Here is a 20330-nt window from a genome sequence, read left to right on the forward strand (position 1 = left end):
AGGAAGGAAGGAGGGAGGGAGGGGTGAACTGCTTTTTCAAGGCCTGCTGTGGCAGCCTCACCCCACCAGCTTGCCAAGCACAAGCTGTGCCCTGCTACTGTCTGTTCCCTGAACTAACCACGATCCTTCCCTCTTCAGGGCCTTTGAACAAGCAGCTCCCTCTGTCTGGAATTTCCCCACTCACTTGTCTTATCCTTCAGTTCTTTTTTTTTTTTTTTTTTTGTTCCTTTTTTTGAGACAGGGTCTTGCTCTGTCACCCAGGCTGGAGTGCAGTGGTGTGATCATAGCTCACTGCAGCCTTAACCTCCCGGGCTCAAGTGATCCTCCCGCGTCAGACTCCCAAAGTGCTGGGATTATAGGCATGAGCCACCATGCTCAGCCTCCTTCAGTTCCCAGTTTAAATATTACATCCTCTGAGAAGCTCCAGTCGAGGTCAGGTCTCCTGTTGTGTGTTATCAGAGTGCCCTGCACAGTTCCTTGGTAGCACTTACCACAGCGCTAAATTGATAAGGAACTCTATGGGAAATGATCTGTCTCATGTCTGTCTCCCCTGCTGGATGAAGCTTTGTGAGAATAGGGATTGTGTCTGTAATGTTCATTGCTATCTCTCAGCAAATACTTCTGGACAAAATGCTACTCACTGTCTGGGACACACACCCACTATGCTCTGGGTCTAGTGAAGGAGTCAGACACGCACATGTGTGAGCACCAGTGACAGGCTGGCCCTGTCAGGTCCTGGAGACAAGCTAGCACAGGACGACACAGAGGAGAAAGCTCAGGGTTTGCCACATTAGCCTGGGTGCACCCTCTGCCCCCATCCCCAAGGCTCACGATCCAGGGTCCTCTGCTGGCTGGTAGATGGGAGAGGCCATCACCGGGCAGGAGTGCCAGCTGCCGAGCATTTGGCTTCATATCTTCCACTGACTCTTAATCTCTGGTCCCTAGATGCCACCCTTTCCCGTTTTCCACGGCTGCTGGGAATGCATTTGGGATTTTATTATTATTATTATTATTTTATAGTTCAACAAGAATTAGAGAGGGAAGGAGAAGGCTGTATGGGAAAATTGTGCCAGTTCACGTTCTCAGAAAATATTTGCAACACAGTCACTTGCTGAAGGATCCGTAGATTGAGCATAGAAAGAACTCTTTCCACCGGGCGCGGTGGCTTACGCCTGTAATCCCAGCACTTTGGGAGGCCGAGGCGGGTGGATCATGAGGTCAGGAGATCGAGACCATCCTGGCTAACACAGTGAAACCCTGTCTCTACTAAAAAAACAAAAAATTAGCCGGGCGCAGTGGCGGGCGCCTGTAGTCCCAACTACTCGGGAGGCTGAGGCAGGAGAATGGCATGAACCCGGGAGGCGGAGTTTGCAGTGAGCTGAGATTGCGCCACTGCACTCCAGCCTGGGCGACAGAGCAAGACTCCATCTCAAAAAAAAAAAAGAACTCTTTCCAATGAGTAAGAAGAAAACCATCCCAATAGAAAAAATACTGGGAGGCCAAAGCAGGTGGATCACTTGAGGCCAGGAGTTTGAGACAAGCTTGGTCAACGTAGTAAAACCCTGTCTCTACTGAAAATGCAAAACTTAGCCAGGCACGGTGGCGTGCACCTGTAATCCCAGCTACTCGGGAGGCTGAGGCACAAGAATCACTTGAATCCAGGAGGCGGAGGTTGCAGTATGCTGAGATTGCGCCACTGCACTCCAGCCTGTCCAGGTGACAGAGTGAGACTCTGTCTCAAACAAATAAATAAACATTTAAAAATGCCAACTTTGCTGGTAATCAGAGGAGAGGCATGTAAGTTAAAACAACATTGAAATACTATTTCCTTCCTCAAGATTGGCACACATTTTGACATGACAATTTCTGTTGGCCAGAGTGTGGGAAAACAGGTGTCCTCATAAACTGCTCTTAGGAGTGAAAATTGGTATCACTACTTTGGAGGATAATTTGACAGTAAATGTCAAAAAAAATTTTTTTATTATTTATTTATTTATTTTGAGATGGAGTCTCACTCTGTTGCCCAGGCTGGAGTGCAGTGGTGCAATCTCGGCTCACTACAACCTCCGCCTTCCAGGTTCAAGCGATTCTCCTGCCTCAGCCTCCCAAGTAGCTGGGATTACAGGCATTCACCATCATGCCCGGCTAATTTTGTATTTTTAGTAGAGACGGGGTTTTGCCATGTTGGCCAGGCTGGTCAGGAACTCCTGACCTCAAGTGATCCGCCCACCTCGGCTTCCCGAAGTGCTGGGATTACAGGTGTGAGCCACCACACCCGCCAGATATCAAAAATTTTCATGGGCACAGCCCATGATCCAGAAGTTCTGCTTCTCAATGTATACCCAAGAGAAATGCTTGCATGAGGAGACATTTGCAGGAGTGTTTATTGCAGCCTTATTTGTAGTATTGGATTTCCCCCAAATGTTTGTCAGTGAGAAGGGGCTGCCCCTGGGTCATTTGCACACCATGAGAGGGAGCATTTGAGCCTCGGTTCGCCAGGATGCATGGATTAGTGAAAAGGGCCGATTGCAGAACAGGATGGGCTAGTCTATTTCCATTTTTATGTTTAAAAAGAAAACTTAACACCAGCCTGGGCAATGTGGCGAGACCCTGTCTCTACAAAAAATACAAAAAAATTAGCTAGGCATGGTGGCACGTGCCTGTGGTCCCTGCTACTAGGGAGGCTAAAGTGGGAGGATGGCTTAAGCCCAGGAGGTTGGAGTTTGCAGTGAGCCAAGATTATGCCACTGCACCCCACCCTGAGTAACAGAACTAGCCCCTGTCTCAAAAAAGAAAGAAAAAACTCAGAACAAAAAAAGGAAACAGGTAGTTGCCAGTGGCTGGAGTGGGAAGAGGATTTGATGATGAAGTGGCATGAGGGAATTTTTGAGGGTAATGGAATTGTTTTCTTTTTTCTTTTTGAGACAGAGTCTCACTCTATCGCCCAGGCTGGAGTGCAGTGGTGTGATCTCAGCTCACTGCAACCTCTGCCTGTCAGGTTCAAGCAATTCTCCTGCCTTAGCCTCCCGGGTAGCTGGGATTACAGGCGCCCGCCACCACGCCTGGCTAAGTTTTGTATTTTGTTAGTAGAGATGGGGTTTCACCATGCCGGCCAGTCTGGTCTTGAACTCCTGAACTCAAGTGATCCACCTGCCTCAGCCTCCCAAAGTGCTGGGATTATAGGCGTGAGCCACTGCGCCTGGCCAGAATTGTTTTCATTTATTTATTTATTTTATTTATTTATTTTTATTTATTTATTTTTATTTTTTATTTTTTATTTTATTTTATTTTTTTGAGACGGAGTCTCGCTCTGTCACCCAGGCTGGAGTGCAGTGGCGCAATCTCGGCTCACTGCAAGCTCCGCCTCCCAGGTTCACACCATTCTCCTGCCTCAGCCACCCGAGTAGCTGGGACTACAGGTGCCCGCCACCATGCCCGGCTAATTTTTTGTATTTTTTAGTAGAGACGGGGTTTCACCATGTTAGCCAGGATGGCCTCGATCTCCTGACCTTGTGATCCGCCCGCCTCGGCCTCCCAAAGTGCTGGGATTACAAGCGTGAGCCACCGCGCCTGGCCCAGAATTGTTTTCTATCTTGATTGTGTTTAGAGGTTACAGAACTCTATGCATATATAAAGATTCATAGAATTGTTCACTTATATTGGGTGAATTACAGTAAATAGATTATACTTGATTAAAAAATACGTTTATATATGCCCACAAATACAAATATATTTCTTTCCCAAAGGCACAAATTGTATATGTACAGATGCATGCCTTGGGCCTGATAATGACAGTTACACCTGACAGGAGGTGTGGGATGGGAGGGGAACCACGGTTAGGCTGGAGTGCTTAGTAGGTGCTTTAGGTTTTTTATACCATGTTTCAAACTTTTACAAGGAGAATATATTGAGATGTTATCTGTATAATTGAAGATTAATTTTAAAATTATATTCCTACCATTGGCATAGGAAAAATCCTATTTATAGGTTGCTGCTTTTATAATTCAGAGACTGATCCTGTTGTCAGAGCAGGATAACTAAATAGAAGGACCATTCAAAAAATACCCGTGTGCCGGGCGCAGTGGCTCACGCCTATAATCCCAGCACTTTGGGAGGCCGAGTCGGGCGGATGTTTGAGCTCAGGAGTTTGAGACCATCCTGGGTAACATAGCAAGACATCGTCTCCACCAAAAATACAAAAAATTAGCCAGGGATGGTGGGTGCGTGCCTGCAGTCCCAGCTACTTAGGAGGCTGAGGTGGGAGGATCACTAGAGCCCAGGAGGTCGAGGCTGCAGTGAGCTGAGATTGTGCCACTGCACTCCAGCGTGGGCAAGAGTGAGACTCCATCTCAAAGAAAAAACTTGTGTGGGCCGGGCGCGGTGGCTCATGCCTATAATCCCAGCACTGTGGGAAGCTTGAGGCAAATGGATCACCTGAGGTCAGGAGTTTGAGACCAGCTTGGCCAACATGGTGAAACCCTGTCTCTACTAAAAATACAAAAAATCAGCCAGGTATGGTGGTGGGTGCCTGTAATCCCAGCTACTCAGGAGGCTGAGGCAGGAGAATTGCTTGAACCCGGGAGGTGGAGGTTGCAGTGAGCCAAGATTGTGCCATTGCACTCCAGCCTGGGCAACAAGAGCAAAACTCTGTCTCAAAAAAAAAACAAAACCTAACTCTTGTGTGTGTATGTATTGCTGTTTAATTACACCAATAATAATTAATTAAACACCAATAATTACATTACATTATTGATGTTTAATACCTGCTCCTTGTTATAAATTTAAACAATACAGACAATTACAAACCAAGTGAATGTCAACCCTTCCACCCTGCACTCCCACTGCCTGGAGGTAGTCATCGTTGATTGATTAATGACTGTCCTTCTTGATGTTTGACTCAATACCTTCACACATATGCCCAGAGTTGAGTTTTCTTGATGATGTCTTTGCAAAAGTAGAATCGTGCTACACACAGGTGAGGGATCTCACGCATTTGCCCCGTTGGCAGTTATGTAATAGTCCACTGTATGGATGCACCATGACTTATGGACAGACATCGATAGATGTATGAGTTATTTCCAGTGTTTTTGCTCTTTTGAATAATTTTGCAAGAAGTTGTACCCACACTTTTGTGCATTGTGAGTATTTTGGTGGACTGGAACTCGGTGCTGTAGGTGTGTTACGCAGACATCCATGGGCATCAGATATCCCATTTCCTGCTCTGCTCTTCAGACCACCATCCCTGCTCAGGGCTGCATCCCAGAAATGGCTTGAAGAGCCCCCTCCTACAGTGCCATGCACACAGTGGCAGCCCAGGGGTTCTCATCAGGTGTCCACTGGAACCACCTGGTGCCCTTGATCAATATGGATCCCCTCATCCCCCGACCCCACCATTCTGAGGCAGTGGTCTGGGGTGGGCCAGAGTCTGTATAACATCAGGCCACCCGGGGGTTCCTGGTGCCCATGCCAGGGAGAACCACTGCTGCCACCCTCTCTTGACCACTGTCTTTTTTTCCTCCCAGAACAGGTTCTCAGACTATGAGAAGAGGAAGGTAAGAAAATGCCTTTACCCTTCTGTCACTCTTTTCTCATTAAAGATCTCAACTCAACTCATAAAATATTTGAGAAAATGACTAATTCCCAGCTCAGAATTAGAGGTCACAGTAATGCCTTCCTCTTACATACATGGTCTGCTGCATCCTCACGTGCCTCAGGTGGGTGGTAGAGCATCCATGGGACAGGTGCAGAGACCGAGGCTCAGTGGGGTTGAGCCCAGCACCGGGCTGTAGACCACTAGCCTCTTCCTGTTATAACAGCTTGTTTTATTACAGTTGGGCCCTGGAGGGGAGTGGGGGTTGCTCAGCATGAAGACCTGGAGCCTGCCCTGTCAGTGTTGAAGGATGGATTCTCCTGACTTCTGTGTCCTAACTCCCCCAGGGCCTGTGCTGACAGTCACCAGGATCTGTGTCTTGCAGGAAGAGAAGATGCTGGAGAAACTCGAGTTTGAACGGCGCCTGGAACTGGGGCAGCGGGAGCACGCCCAGCTCCTTCAGCAGAGCAGCAGCCAGAAGGATGAGATCCTTCAGACGGTCAAGGAGGTTTGTGAGCTGCCTGCTAGGGTCCAGCCTGGCTGCACCCCCCAACCAGTGGCCTCCTGGCTTGGGCCAAGGTCCCTGGGATGTGGAAAGGCAATGGAATGAAGATGTCACTTCCTTCTGTCCCCCAGTACCTGGGAGGGCCCTTACAGATCACCCAGCCCAGCCTCCCTGTGTGCAGGTGGACACTCTGTAGCCTACTGGGAGGAGCCGGCCCAAGGTCACACAGAAAGGACTGGCAAAGCGGGGTGGGAAAGCCAGCCTCCTAACCCCAGTCAGTACCCCTCACAGTGTTTGAGGGGGTCCCAGGGGCTCAGGACCCCTACCTCCTGCTGCAGGAGCGGTCCCGGCTGGAGCAGGGCCTGAGTGAGCGCCAGCGCCACCTCGACGCAGAGCGGCAGCGGCTGCAGGAGCAGCTGAAGCAGACAGAACAGAACATCTCCAGCCGGATCCAGAAGCTGCTGCGGGACAATCAGAGGTCAGGCTCTGCTCCTCGGCCCCAGCCCGAGTCCTTCCCCATGCAGTCCCCTGAGGAGCCAGGAGGAGTGTGTTTCTCCCTCACCGCCTCTGCCCCTGCCCTGGGCTTCCCTTGTCAGGATCCAATCTGGGTGCTTCAACTGGCACAGCGTACAGAGAAAAGAATCTGACCCAGGCATTACAAAGTCTGGTTTCTTAGCATGAGACTGCTACCAGATTGGACCTGTGGCCTCGGGCAAGTGTGTCCCCACTTGGGCCCCAAGCTTCCCATCTATAAAGTGAGTGGGTTTGACAAGATAGTTGGGATCACATCCTGCTCCATATTTTGGGTTCTACGTAACCTGTTGCACTGAGGTCAGCTATTCACCTGTAGTGAGATTTGCCTTAACAAACCCTGTGCAAGGCAGGAGCTACTAAGAGCAGATTTTGATGGGGCCGGGGAGACATGGCACCAGAAAAGCCTGAGAAGTCTAGTGAGGGGGTCCATTGCAGGTCAATTCCAGAAACAGGCTCTAGCCATGTGCCCTGCTGCTTCTAGGCCTCTTTTTTCTAACCCTGATTTACTCGTTCCTCCCTCACCTGTCAGTTTCAAAAGTACCTGCATGAGTTCAGGAAACCAGTCACTTGTTGGGTGCTTTTTATGTGCCAAGCTTGTTATGTCTATTTCCTCATTAACTCTTTACAAATGCATCAAGAAGCTGGGTTGTTTTCACTGTGTTTTGTTTGAGACAGAGTCTCGCTGTCTCACTGAGGCTAGAGTGCAGTGGTGTGATCTCGGCTCACTGCAACCTCCTCCTCCCAGGTTCAAGCAATTATCTTGCCTCAGCCTCCCAAGGAGCTGGGACTACAGGCTTGTGCCACCACGCCCAGCTAATTTTTGTAGAGACAGGGTTTCTCCATGTTGACCAGGCTGGTCTCGAACTTCTGACCTCAAGTGATCTATCCACTTCAGCCTCCCAAAGTGCTGGGATTACAGATGTGAGCCACCGTGCTCGCCTGGGTTTTTTTATTCTTCTAATTTCATAGGTGAGGAAACCTGGGACTTGAGTGGTTTCAGTAACTGGCTAAGAACCCAGAGCTTCAGGGTGGTGGAGCTAAGGTGCCCCCAGCCCATTTCCTAAGCCCCTCTGCGCAGCTAACGCAGTGAGACAGGAAACAGGCCTGCTGGTGACTGCCAGGACCTTTTATGATTTTCTCCACAGACAAAAGAAAAGCTCCGAGATTTTGAAATCGCTGGAAAATGAAAGGTAAGTGTTCTTCCAGGGGAGGGCAGCATTTTTTTTTTTTTTTTTTTTTTTTTTTTGAGATGGAGTCTTGCACCGTCGCCAGGCTGGAGTGCAGTGGTGCAATCTTGGCTCAATGCAACTGCTGCCGCCCGGGTCCAAGCGATTCCCCTGCCTCAGCCTCCCGAGTAGCTGGGACTACAGGCGCATACCACCACCAGCTAATTTTTTGTATTTTAGTATAGATGGGGTTTCACCATGTTATGTTGGCCAGGATGGTCTCGATCTCCTGACCTCGTGATCCGCCCGCCTCGGCCTCCCAAAGTGCTGGGATTGTAGGCATGAGCCACTGCTCCCAGCCGAGGAGGGCAGCTTTGAGGAGAGAATGTCTTGTGATTCTCCAGAGGATTATGCCAGGACATTTCCCTAAAGCTATGAGGAGATTCACCTCCTTAGACGATATTTAATTACAAAGAATCATTGTCTTCAAGTTCATTAAAACATATACACTCCTGAAAAACATTCAGAGACATGAATAAGGCTAGATATATAATGTCCAACTATATTCCTAGTATAAAAAGTTCAGGCCAGGCGCAGCGGCTCACATCTGTAATCCCAGCACTTTGGGAGGCCGAGGTGGGTGGATCACTTGAGGTCAGGAATTTGAGACCATCCTGGCCAACATGGCAAAACCCTGTCTCTACTAAAAATCAAAACTTAGCCAGGAGTGGTGGCAGGCGCCTGTGGTTCCAGCTAAAACAAAAAAATTTCAGAAAAAAAATCTACATTTCTGGAAAGAAAAATTATTTAGTTATATAAATTATGTATGGAGGAATAACCTGCAGCCATTAAATGTCTTACTGAATAATATTTCTCATTAAGGGAAAACATAACATATTGCTAATGGAAAAAGTGACAGGCTATATTTATAGCAGAATTTTTAGGATATCTTTTTTTTTTTTTTTTTTTGAGACGGAGTCTCACTCTGTCACCCAGGCTGGAGTGCAGTGGCATGATCTCGGCTCACTGCAACCTTCACTTCCCAGGTTCAAGTGATTCTCCTGCCTCAGCATCCTGAGTAGCTGGGACTACAGGCGCATACCACCAGGTCCAGCTGATTTTTGTATTTTTAGTAGAGATGGGGTTTCACCATGTTGGCCAGGCTGGTCTCAAACTCCTGACCTCAAGTCATCCTCCTGCCTCAGGCTCCCAAAGTGCTGGGATTACAGGTGTGAGCTACCACACCCAGCCATGTGACTATTTGTGAAGGAAATATTTAAAGGACATTTTGCTAGGTGCCAACTTACCTTCCCAAAAACATTCTGCCAGTTTACACTCCTCTCAGCAGTGTAGGAAAGTGCCCATTTCTCCACCACCATCACCATCACCAGCAGTTTACCAGTTTTCTTACTGTCAACCAACCTAGTAGGTGAAAAGATTTTACTTTCTTTAGTTACCAGTTATGTTAAGCATCTTTCCAGATGTTTATTGATCACTTGAATTTCAGCATTGGCTATTTGCTTTTTTTGCCCATTTTTTAAGGAAGTGTCCATCTTTTTACACAAGACACTCGAACTACAGGCTGAAGGCGAACAGGGCCCCAAGCGTTGCTTGTGATGCGGTAGGCGTCCAGAGAGCCCATCCAGGTGTAGGTTGCCAAATTAAGGAGGACTTCCTGGAGGAGGTGGTGTTTATCTGCTGGGATTCCCTGTTGGAAATGTTAAATTTGCTGAATGAATGGACGGATTTTTTTCTAGAATAAGAATGGAACAGTTGATGTCCATAACCCAGGAGGAGACTGAGAACCTGCGGCGACGTGAGGTTGCCTGTGAGTTTCGGGATGGGGAGCTCGTGAGCACGCTGCCTGCTGGCTGGGCTGGCAGGGTGGATGGCCCTCCCTCTGTTGGCCATGCAGGGAGGGCCCTGAGTGTTAGCCCTCGAGAGAGGCAGTCAAGTCCTGCCATGGAGCACAGGCTCTGGGGTCAGCCTAGACATGGATGCAGAGTCCCAGTTCAGACACTCACCATGTGACCTTAGGGACATTACTGCTCACTGCTCCCCAACTTTTCTAAGCCTCGATTTTCTTAGTTATAAAATGGAGGAAATGGGCCAGGTGTGGGGGCTCATGCCTGTAATCCCAGTGCTTTAGGAAGCCGAGGCTAGAGGATCACATGAGCCCAGGAGTTCAAGGCTGCAGTGAGCTGTGATCACACTACTGCACTCCAGCCTGGGTAACACAGCAAGACCATTTCTCAAAAAAACAAAAAGAAAGTCCAAATGCCCCCAAATAGAGGATTGTTTGAATAAATGTTAGTGATCCATGTGCTGTGGCACTCTGCAGTATTAGCATCCATTAGCATGTTATCATGGGGAGTGTTCATAAAAAGTGGGAAGTGGGATGATACCATTTTCATTTTTTTAATTGTAAAATATGCATCATGTAAACTTTACCATCTTAATCACTTTATTTTATTTCTGTTTTGAGACAAAGTCTCGCTCTGTCACTCAGGCTGGAGTACAGTGGTGCGATCTTGGATCACTGCAACCTCCGCCTCCCAGGTTTAAGCGATTCTCCTGCCTCAGCCTCCGAGTAGCTGGGATCACAGACGCACACCACCACACCAGACTAATTTTTTTTTTTTTTTTGAGACAGAGTCTTGCTCTGTTGCCCAGGCTGGAGTGCAGTGGCGCAATCTCGGCTCGCTGCAAGCTCCGCCTCCCGGGTTCACGCCATTCTCCTGCCTCAGCCTCTCCAAGTAGCTGGGACTATAGGTGCCCGCCACCACACCCGGCTAATTTTTTTGTATTTTTAGTAGAGACGGGGTTTCACCGTGGTCTCGATCTCCTGACCTCGTGATCCGCCCGCCTCGGCCTCCCAAAGTGCTGGGATTACAAGCGTGAGCGACTGCACCTGGCTCACCAGACTAATTTTTGTATTTTTAGTAGAGATGGGGTTTTGCCTTGTTGGCCAGGCTGCTCTTGAACTCCTGACCTCAAGTGATCGCCTGCCTCGACCTCCTGAAGTTCTGGGATTACAGGCATGAGCCACCGTGCCTGGCCTTCATTTTAAAATTTATTAGTTCTGTGGCATTATTGTTGTACAACTGCCACCACCATCCATCGCCAGAACTTTTTCATCTTCCTCAACTGAAACTGTCCCTAGTAAACACTAACTCCCTGTGCCCCCTTCCCCTCAGCCCCTGGGAATCAACATTCTACTTTCTGTGTATGGATTTGACTGTTATAAGTACCTCCTATATGTGGAATCATACAATATTTCTCCTTTTGTGTCTACTGTATTTCACTTAGCATAATGTCCTCGGGTTCATCCATGTTGTAGCATGTGTTTGAATTTCTTTCCCCCTTTTTTTTTTTTTTCCTGTTTCTTTATTTCTAAACACTGGCCTACCAGGGAAAAATTTTCTTCCTTTTTAATACTAAATAACGTTGCATTGCCTGTATATGCCACATTTTCTTTCTATCTTTCTTTTTTCCTTGCTCTGTCACCAGGCTGGAGGGCAGTGGTGTGAACATGCTCACTGCAGCCTCCACCTCCTGGGCTCAAGCAATCCTCCCACTACAGCCTCCCAAGTAGTGGGGACTACAGACATACACCACCTCACCTGGCTAATTTTTTTTCTTTTTGAGATAGGGTCTCACTCTGTTGCCCAGGCCGGTCTCAAACTCCTGGGCTCAAGCAGTCCTCCCACCTTGGCCTCCCGTAAGTGCTTATATTACAGGTGTGAGCCGCCATGTCCAGCCTCTACATTTTATTTATCCATTCATCTATCAATGGGTATTTGGGTTGTTTCCACTTTTTGACTGTTATGAATAATGCTACAAATTTGTGTGTACAAATATCTATTCTAGTTCCTTCTTTCAATTATTTTAATTTTTTTATTTTTCTTTTCTTTTCCCTTTTCTTTTTTTTTTTTTTTTTTTTTTTGAGATAGGGTCTTGCTCTGTTGCCCAGGCTGGAGTGCAGTGGCATGATCTCAGCTCACTGCAACCTCTGCCTCCCAGGTTCAAGCGATTCTCCTGCCTCAGACTCCCAAGTAGCTGGGATTACAGGCACCTGCCACCATGCCTGGCTAATTTTTGTATTTTTAGTAGAGACACAGTTTTGCCATGTTGGCCAGGCTGGTCTCGAACTCCTGACCTCAGGTGATCCATCTGCCTTGGCTTCCCAAAGTGCTGGGATTACAGGCATAAGCCACCATGCCTGGCCTATTTTCATTTTTTTAACTCCTAAATGCATAAAAATTGACTAGAAGAATATATATCAAAATGGAATAATATTTCTGGATGACAAGATCACAGGAGATTTTATGTATGTGCTATTCAGTGTTTTACAATTAGCCTTCCCAGCATACGTTGCTTTTATAGTTAAAAAGAACAGGCCAGGCGCAGTGGCTCACGCCTGTAATCCCAGCACTTTGGGAGGCCAAGGCGGGCGGATCGTGAGGTCAAGAGATCGAGACCATCCTGGCTAACACATTACCCGTCTCCATTAATGATACAAAAAATTAGCCAGGTGTGGTGGCGGGCGCCTGTAGTCCCACCTACTCGGGAGGCTGAGGAGGAGAATGGCGTGAACCTGGGAGGCAGAGCTTGCAGTGAGCCAAGATCGCACCACTGCACTCCAGCCTGGGTGACAGAGTGAGACTCCATCTCAAAAAACAAAACAAAACAAAAAGGAACAAAGGGTTTTTTTAAGGTGACTATCAGGTAGGTAACCAGGTGAGGCCTGAAGGCCTGTTCCTCAGTTCCCGTGGAAATCCCTGCTGCCTCCCTGCCCAGGCGCCCCAGGAGCAGCCACTCCACTCAGCTGTCCCCACCTCATGTTCCCACAGCTGCCATGCAGCAGATGCTGACTGAGAGCTGTAAGAACCGGCTCATCCAGATGGCCTACGAATCTCAGAGGCAGAACTTGGTCCAGCAGGCTTGTTACAGGTAAGGTAAGGAAGAGGACTCCCAGGTGAGGGAGCTGGGGGAGCTGGCTCAGGGCCCAAGTCCGTGGGATGAGAGCTGGGCACTAAACCTCCCGCCCTGGGCCACCCCAGCCTCCGCTCTGCCATTAGGGGCAAGTGATGGCTGCTCTTCTTGAGTTTTCTAGCCTGGTCCATGATTCAGCGTTGGGCTGTGTTAAAGTGGTAACAGTCACTCCCATTTCTTTTGCACTCTCTGTGTGGCAGGCACTCGGCTAAGCGATGAACCGCATTCGCTGATTGATTTTAGGAGGGACTGCATTGTTATTAGCCCAATTTCACAATCGCGACTCAGGTTCTGAGAAACTGTATAACGCACCCAAGGAAGCACAGCCAGCAGGTGGCGGAGCCAGGATTTGAGCCCGGCAGAGGGGAGGAGTGTGCTCTTGACTGTGGTACACTCATCAGTGTCTGAGGACCCCCACAGTTGGGGGTGGGATGCCCTGGAGGGATAAGTGAAGGGGTTGCTTTCATGCTGATGGCCGCTCTGGGGTCCGGCTCCCTGTGCTCACTGTGCACTGTGGGTTTGTTGGAGGTTCCACAGGTGCCCAGCAGAGCCAGTGGGGAAAACTCAGTCAGTGCCCAGGAGCCCCAGACAGGGACAGGCCAGCAGCCCTGGATGCCCTGTTTCTCCTCCCATGCAGGTGGCTGGCACAGCTGCCACCCTCCAGGGCACCTGGACTGTGCCGGCCTCCCATGGGTCCCTGCAGATGTGGGAATTTCTCCCCCCTTTCCTGATATATGACACTGTGCTTAGGAGTTGCAAGCGCAGGGGTCAAACAGACCTGGATCCAGGTCCCACTTCTGCTCACTAACCGTGAGGTCTCAGGCAAGTCTCCTTCCTTGGGCTTCAGATTCCTTATCAGGTAAATCATAGTACCTACCTGTAGAGTTGGTGGAGGATTTGATGAGTGTTAATGAGCATAATGTCTAGTGCATAAAGGTCCAATAAATACTTGCTATTGTTGTGAAGCAGGGACCTCACTGGAAAAAAATAATTGCTATTATGAAACAAACAAAACCAAGATGGTGGCTGGGTGCAGTGGCTCACACCTGTAATCCCAGCACTTTGGGAGGCCAAGGTGGGTGGGTCACCTGAGGTCAGGAGTTCGAGACCAGCCTGGCCAACATGGTAAAACCCTGTCTCTACTAAAAATACAAAAAATTAGCCAAACATGGCAGTAGGTGCGTGTAATCCCAGCTACTTGGGAGACTGAGGCAGGAAAATTGCTTGAACCTGGGAGGTGAAGGTTGCAGTGAGCCAAGATCACACCACTGCACTCTAGCCCGGGTGACAGAGCAAGACTCTGTCTCAAAAAAAAAAAAACCAACAACAAACAACCAAGATGGTGCCAAAGCACAGACATCATACGTGAAGCTGCAGGTTCTTGTGCCCAAATCAAGGGCTGCTCCCTGCTCCTGCCCAGGGTGAGAATGCCGAGAAGGACAACTTTGTCACACTTTGGTGGCTCACCACCCATGGGAGTCAGGAGCTCCCCACCTATGGAGGTGGCTGGGCAGAGGCCAGGCATCCACTTCCGGGGGATGCTGTGGAGGGGATTCTGGTGGCGGGTTGGGTGAGAGGACCTGGAAGCTTCTCTCTCCCAGCTCCCAACTCGATCCCCTTCCCTCCAGGCCATGGGATTCAGACAGACTCAGTGTCTGTGGCCCACCCAGGGCCCAGCTCCCAGCAGGTACTCCATGAGTGTGGTCCACTGAAGAAATGGGTTATCTTGATCTCCTCCAAGGGGACTGGCACATAGTAGGTGCTCGGGAAACGTTCCAAGAATGAATGAATTTGCTGTCTTTCTGGCAGCATGGCCGAAATGGATGAACGATTCCAGCAGATTCTGTCATGGCAGCAAATGGATCAGAACAAAGCCATCAGCCAGATCCTGCAGGAGGTGAGCCCTTGCCCAGGGCCTGAGGGTGGGGGCTCGGGAGGGAGGTTCAGGAGCCAGGGCAGAGCGCAGAGCTCCACACAGAGCCCTTCCTAGACAGCATGTGGGACCACAGAGGTTTGTGACCATAGAAGTGTACAAGTGATCAGGGTGAGGGGTAGAGAGAGGCTGAGTGGGGGCCCGGGGGATGGTCTTCTGGTCACTAAAATCCACAGAAGCACCTCCACCTGCTCTCTGGGAGGCTCCTACCCCCATCCTGTGTAGGGGGCTCCACTGGACGGACTTAAGTGGCAGGAGGTGATGGTGACCACACCATGAGGTCAGGCCACAGAGGACGCTGTGGGACCTCTGGCCTCTTCTCATGCCCAGACCTGCTGTGCTGCTATCTGCTCTTTCACCTCTGTGGTGCTCAGGAGGTGCCTGGCAGGGCCCTTGAGTGGATGAAACGAAGGGCCCCCGTGACCTCCTCCCCTTCAGTGTCCATATTACTCTGTTTGGCGTTTTTGTTTTCTTTTTTTGAGATGGAGTTTCCCTCTTGTTGCCCAGTTTGGAGTGCAGTGGTGCGATCTCAGCTCACTGCAACCTCTGTCTCCCAGGTTCAAGTGATTCTCCTGCCTCAGCCTCCCAAGTAGCTAGGATTACTGGCGCCTACCAACACGCCGAACTAATTTTTGTATTTTTAGTAGAGACGGGGTTTTGCCACGTTGGCCAGGCTGGTCTCGAACTCCTGACCTCAGCTGATCCACCCGCGTCAGCCTCCCAAAGTGCTGGATTTACAGGCATCAGACACCGCGCCTGGCCTGCTTAGCTTTTTATTTTCCTTTTTTTCTTTTCTTTTTTTTTAAGACAAGGTCTTGCTCTGTTGCCCAGGATGAGTGAAGTGATGTGATCACAGTTCACTGTAGCCTCAAACTCCTGGGCTCAAACGATCCTCCCACCTTTGCCTCCTGAGTAGCTGAGACTATAGGGCCACCATGCCCAGCTAATTTTTTTTTATTTTTTGTAGAGACAGAGTCTCCCTATGTTGCTCAGGCTGGTCTCAAACTCCTGGGCTCAAGCAATCCTCCTGCCTCTGCCTCCCAAAGTGCTGGGATTATAGACGTGAGCCACCGGCCTGTTCAGCTCTTTCCTGCAGCCCTGTGGGAGTCTTGCGGCTGCCTCCCTTCTTCCCTCGCCTTTCTCCCCTGTTCTCTGTGTGTTTGTCATCCCTCCCTGCTCCTTCCTCCCTAATTTCAATCTCTGTTCTAAAATGGTTTGACTTAGTATCTGTGGAGCTTGTCTGAGGAAAATTCTCCATTTCTCAGAGGAGGCATCTGCCTTGTGGTTAAGTGGGGCTCGGGAGCTGGATAGGCTTGGTGTGTGTCCCAGCGCCGCTGATTCATGCCTCTGAGTGTCACTCCCCATCTGTGAAGCGGGGCAGTAAAAACACCCCCACGGTCCACTGTGTTGGAAACTCAGGGTGTGATGCCGGAAGTGCATCAAGTAGAGGCCGCCCGAAGTGAGCCCCTAGTATCATTTTAAGGTTTACACAAGCGAGGTGAAATCTTCTCCCTCTCTCAGAAAAAAACCCATCCATTAAGGTGCTTTGTACACAGCTTTTGCTTTTCACAGGGATGGGGCTGCAGGGAAAAGTATGGGCATAGCCCCTGCTGAGGGCTGGTGGTCTGTGTTGCAGAGCGCGATGCAGAAGGCTGCATTCGAGGCACTCCAGGTGAAGAAAGACCTGATGCATCGGCAGATCAGGAGCCAGGTGAGCACTGGGGCCGTGATCCCTGGACCTGCTCTCTCAGAGACTTGCAGAGTGGCCTTCCAGGGCGGCAGGTCGCAGCAGTTGAGGTTTGAACCCCAGCTCCTTGGCTTGCTAGCCCAGCAAGAGGTCGAGGCCTTGGCCTCAGAACCTCCCTTTGCTCCCAACCTTGTGTCAGGGCTGCTGGGAGGGTGCCTAGAGGCCTCCTATTCCAGGGTCTGGCGAGGGTCTTGCCAGCGAGGCGGGTCTCCACCACGCCTGGGCCAGGGAGGGCAGTGCTGATGTGTGGCTTTGACTGCTCTGGCTGCCTCCTGCTGTCCGTGCTCCAGGCAGGACTTCCCCACTGGGAAAAGCAGCCAGTGCAGGCCCCAGCGCTCCTACAGCTCAGACAGACAGAGGTGTCTCAGGGGCATATAGTATTTCCCCCAGAAGAGGGCAGGGGGAGCTGTGAGCCACCGTGGTCCTGACGCCTGCTGAAAAATGACCTCGGCCCAGGAGGAGGTGTTCCTCCTCATAGACCCTCCCTCATATGACAAGAACCCCCGCCCCCGGGCAGGCTGGCTGCTGACCTTTGAGCTGTCCTTGGGCAAGCCCATCTACATGGCCTGGTGGTCACCGCCTGTGGAGTGGGGCTGGGGCTGAAGTGAGTGTCAGGCTATGGGAGTGCTCCTGCATCATGTTCAGCACACTGAATTTTGCGTTTTTGCATGTTTTTCTTCTTTCGTTCTCTATTTTTCTTTCTTTCTTTCTTTCTTTTTTTTGGACCAATTTACCTTTTTAATTTCCCTCTTTAATTTCAATTCCACATTGCCGGACATGAAGCTCATTCCTCTGACCAGGGGTTGGTGGTGTCATAGGGACTTAGGGATGAGGGTCACAGGGTCATGGGCACAGGATAGAGAAGTACTGGCTGTGGGGTCTGACCCCCACCCCTGCCCAGGGCTAAAATCCCCTAGACACACCCTGGAGAGTGTGCGAGGGCCCCCGACATTCTCACTGCAGATGGTTTTGACCAGGTCAGCTGTTGCCCTTAAACCCTGAGCTGAGGCATCCCAGAGAAAGGGATCTCTCCCTTACCTGCTCTGTGCCCTTGGGCAAGTGACAACCTCTCCGAGCCTCAGTTTTCTTGTCTATAAAATGGAGGCAATAATACTTCCTAACAGCCAGAGAACTGATAAAATATGATACATCAAGTGTGCAGCACAGGCCTAGCACATGGTAGGTGCTCAAGACACACCAGCTGCTACTACCACTGTTACTCAGTCACTCCCATTACCCTCTGCTCTCCCCTGCAACAGCGATGCGAGGGACAAGAGAACTTGACCAGCAGGAGGCTGGGTGATAGCTCTGTCTGTGCTTTACTCTGGTCTGAATCCCGAAGGAAAGCCCCCTCTCCATTGCACAAGCCTTTATCCTGTGCGCACTCTAGGACAGATCCTGTGCTGGCCTCTTGGTAAACAATTTTGGCCACAACAAGCAAGTCCATGACCCCAGGAACGCGAGGCCATGAAGGAACGAATTCTTGTTCAAGCCCCTTGATAAGGTTCCCAGGCCTACAGGTTCCCCTCATTCCAGAGCCTCCCCAGCCTCCCCAGAAAGGCTTCTTAGACCCACTTGGTCACCAGAGAGTGGCAGCACAAAACTGAACTGTGGTTAATGTGAGTAAAAAAAACCCGTCTCGTCTTTTGTTTAGATTAAGTTAATAGAAACTGAGTTATTGCAGCTGACACAGCTGGAGTTAAAGAGGAAGTCCCTGGACACAGAGACGCTCCAGGTATGTAGGGCTCCCTGCCCCTGCCCTCCTTCACGTGGTGAGACCCCTACCTGGTGCTCCCTACCAGCCCCTGGCAGCTGCTCGCCAGCCCCTGGGAGTCAAGGGCTTCCCCAGCAGACAGAGGGCAGAGCTCCTCTGTGGCTGTGACACCAGAGGACACCCCCAAGCCCCAGAAGGCCCAGCGCAGGCCAAGGTTAGAGGTGGTCAGCCTGTTGCGAGGCAGGAGGGTCAGAGGAAGGAGGGTTTCATTGCCAAGGTTCCCCTGCTCCATCTCCACTGCGTTTCCTGTGCTGGGTGCGGGCCTGCCACTGAGCTCCTGTCTCTCTGTAGGCCATGCTTTAGGCCCCCGGGCAGACATCCTCTAGGGCTGGAGCTTTTGGGTGTCCCGGGTTGTCTGGAGGAGAGGGCCCAGCCACATCTGTGTAACTCCCTGCAGGCAGCATCTCTGGGGCTCCAGCCCGGGAGTCCTGCCCACACAGATGAGAGGGCAGCAGGGACTGGCAGCTGGCGTCCTGGACTGGATGCCTGGGGGCCGGGTGTGGCCCGGCACAGCCTGCTGTGCAACTTTGGCAGGTGGGGGAGGAGAGGCAGCCCTTTCCCCTCTCTGAACCTCAGCCTCTCCAGCTGCAGATGGAGGGCTGGATGGGGTGGTGTGTGAGGACATGTGCCCGTGCCAGGAGTTTGAGCAGAGCCTTCGGTCTGTCACTGTCCCTGTGTCTGTTCTCAGTGGAGAAGTCTCAAGCCAGCCCATGGACTCCTCAGTGCAGTGAAGGGTCTGGGGTCCAGATCCCTGGTCTCAGGTGCACTACAGGTGTGCTGTGTGCCCTTAGACAGGCCTCTGCCCCTCCAGGACTTCTTCCCCTACTCCATAAGATGGCAGCGGTCCTCCAGGCCCAGCCTGTGCCATCAGGCCATCGGAGAAGGCTGAGCTAGCAAGGGAAAGCCCTTTGTGAGCCTTGAAACGATCTCCAGAGATGAGGGGACTGGGGCTGCTCTCAGAGAAGCTGCAGCCATTGTGCCTGGTGGGTGCCCTAGTCCCTGCCCACGAGTGCGACAGGGCTCTGGCTGTCAGGGCCCCCATGGGGTTTCCAAGAGCAGGTGCGGGAGTGAAGCAGGGACCCCAGGCTCTGGTTTGCATGCACCTCCATTTGTGTGGGGCCCCACACCCCTCCCCGCCATTTGCTTCTGCCCATGTGCTCTGTTGTCTGGGAGACCAAAGGCAGGCACCTGCGGCTTGTCATTTCTTTTGTTTGATGTTTCTTACCATCCCATTGTCATCAGTCACCAGGATCCCATGCCTGACTTAACCCCACAAGGAAGAGAGATGCAGGCTTAGGGGAAGGGGGGCAGAAAGGCCTCTTAGCTTTGTCCCCCAACTCAGCCTGGAGGCATTGGGCAGAGAACCGAGTGAATGGGAGGCCAGGCCCTTCTCCATCGTGCCACTGCGGGACTCCTGCGCTGCCACCAGCTCACGGTGGTGCGGGGTGTGGTCTTGTTTGCAGGAGATGATCTCGGAGCAGCGCTGGGCCCTCAGCTCCCTGCTCCAGCAGCTGCTCAAAGAGAAGCAGCAGCGAGAGGAAGAGCTCCGGGAAATCCTGGTATGTGTTTGGCTTCTGTGCTCAGCATCACACACGCGTTTGCTTTTCTTTAACAGACTTGCCATTTTTAGAAACACCTGTTATTCAAGTAAGAGTTATTCATCAAAGAAAAACTGGAAAGTACAAAGGAAAATGATTGCATTTCCAAGCGTTATCTCCTGCTATTTTTTGTTTGTTTGTTTGTTTGAGACAGGGTCTCACTCTGTCGCCCAGGCTGGAGTGCTTAGCTCACTGCAGCCTTGACTTCCTGGGCTCAAGTGATCCTCCCACCTCAGCCTCCCGAGTAGCTGGGTCTACAGGCATCACCACCATGCCTGGCAAATTTTTTTATTTTTCGTAGAGATGGGGTTTTGCCATGTTGCCCAGGCTGGTCTCCAACTCCTGGGCTCAAACGCTCTGTCTGCCTTGGCCTCCGAAAGTGCTGGTTTTACAGGCGTGAGCCACCGCGCCCAGCCTCTCCTGCTGTTTTGATGCATATTTTCCAAACATTGTGATGCATCTTTATAGCTATTCGTGTATGTGCCTTT

General features: G+C 50.7%; 1 protein-coding gene across 4 annotated transcripts in view; it reads left to right on the forward strand.

Moving 5' to 3' along the window:
• LRSAM1 (leucine rich repeat and sterile alpha motif containing 1) overlaps positions 1-20330 on the forward strand; it is a 54280-nt gene that overhangs the window by 24338 nt on the left and 9612 nt on the right. For 3 of the 4 annotated variants that reach the window (XM_030817847.1, XM_003264164.3, XM_030817848.1), the window contains exons 12-21: positions 5523-5552; positions 5976-6098; positions 6434-6573; positions 7775-7819; positions 9553-9623; positions 12649-12748; positions 14600-14687; positions 16360-16434; positions 18125-18205; positions 19708-19803. In XM_030817847.1, coding sequence (XP_030673707.1) covers positions 5523-5552; positions 5976-6098; positions 6434-6573; positions 7775-7819; positions 9553-9623; positions 12649-12748; positions 14600-14687; positions 16360-16434; positions 18125-18205; positions 19708-19803 — 849 coding nt within the window. The remainder of the gene's footprint in view (positions 1-5522; positions 5553-5975; positions 6099-6433; positions 6574-7774; positions 7820-9552; positions 9624-12648; positions 12749-14599; positions 14688-16359; positions 16435-18124; positions 18206-19707; positions 19804-20330) is intronic. The other variant, XM_003264165.3, reaches the window with a different exon arrangement.

Source organism: Nomascus leucogenys, chromosome 8, assembly GCF_006542625.1.
Source record: "Nomascus leucogenys isolate Asia chromosome 8, Asia_NLE_v1, whole genome shotgun sequence".
NCBI lineage: Eukaryota > Metazoa > Chordata > Mammalia > Primates > Hylobatidae > Nomascus > Nomascus leucogenys.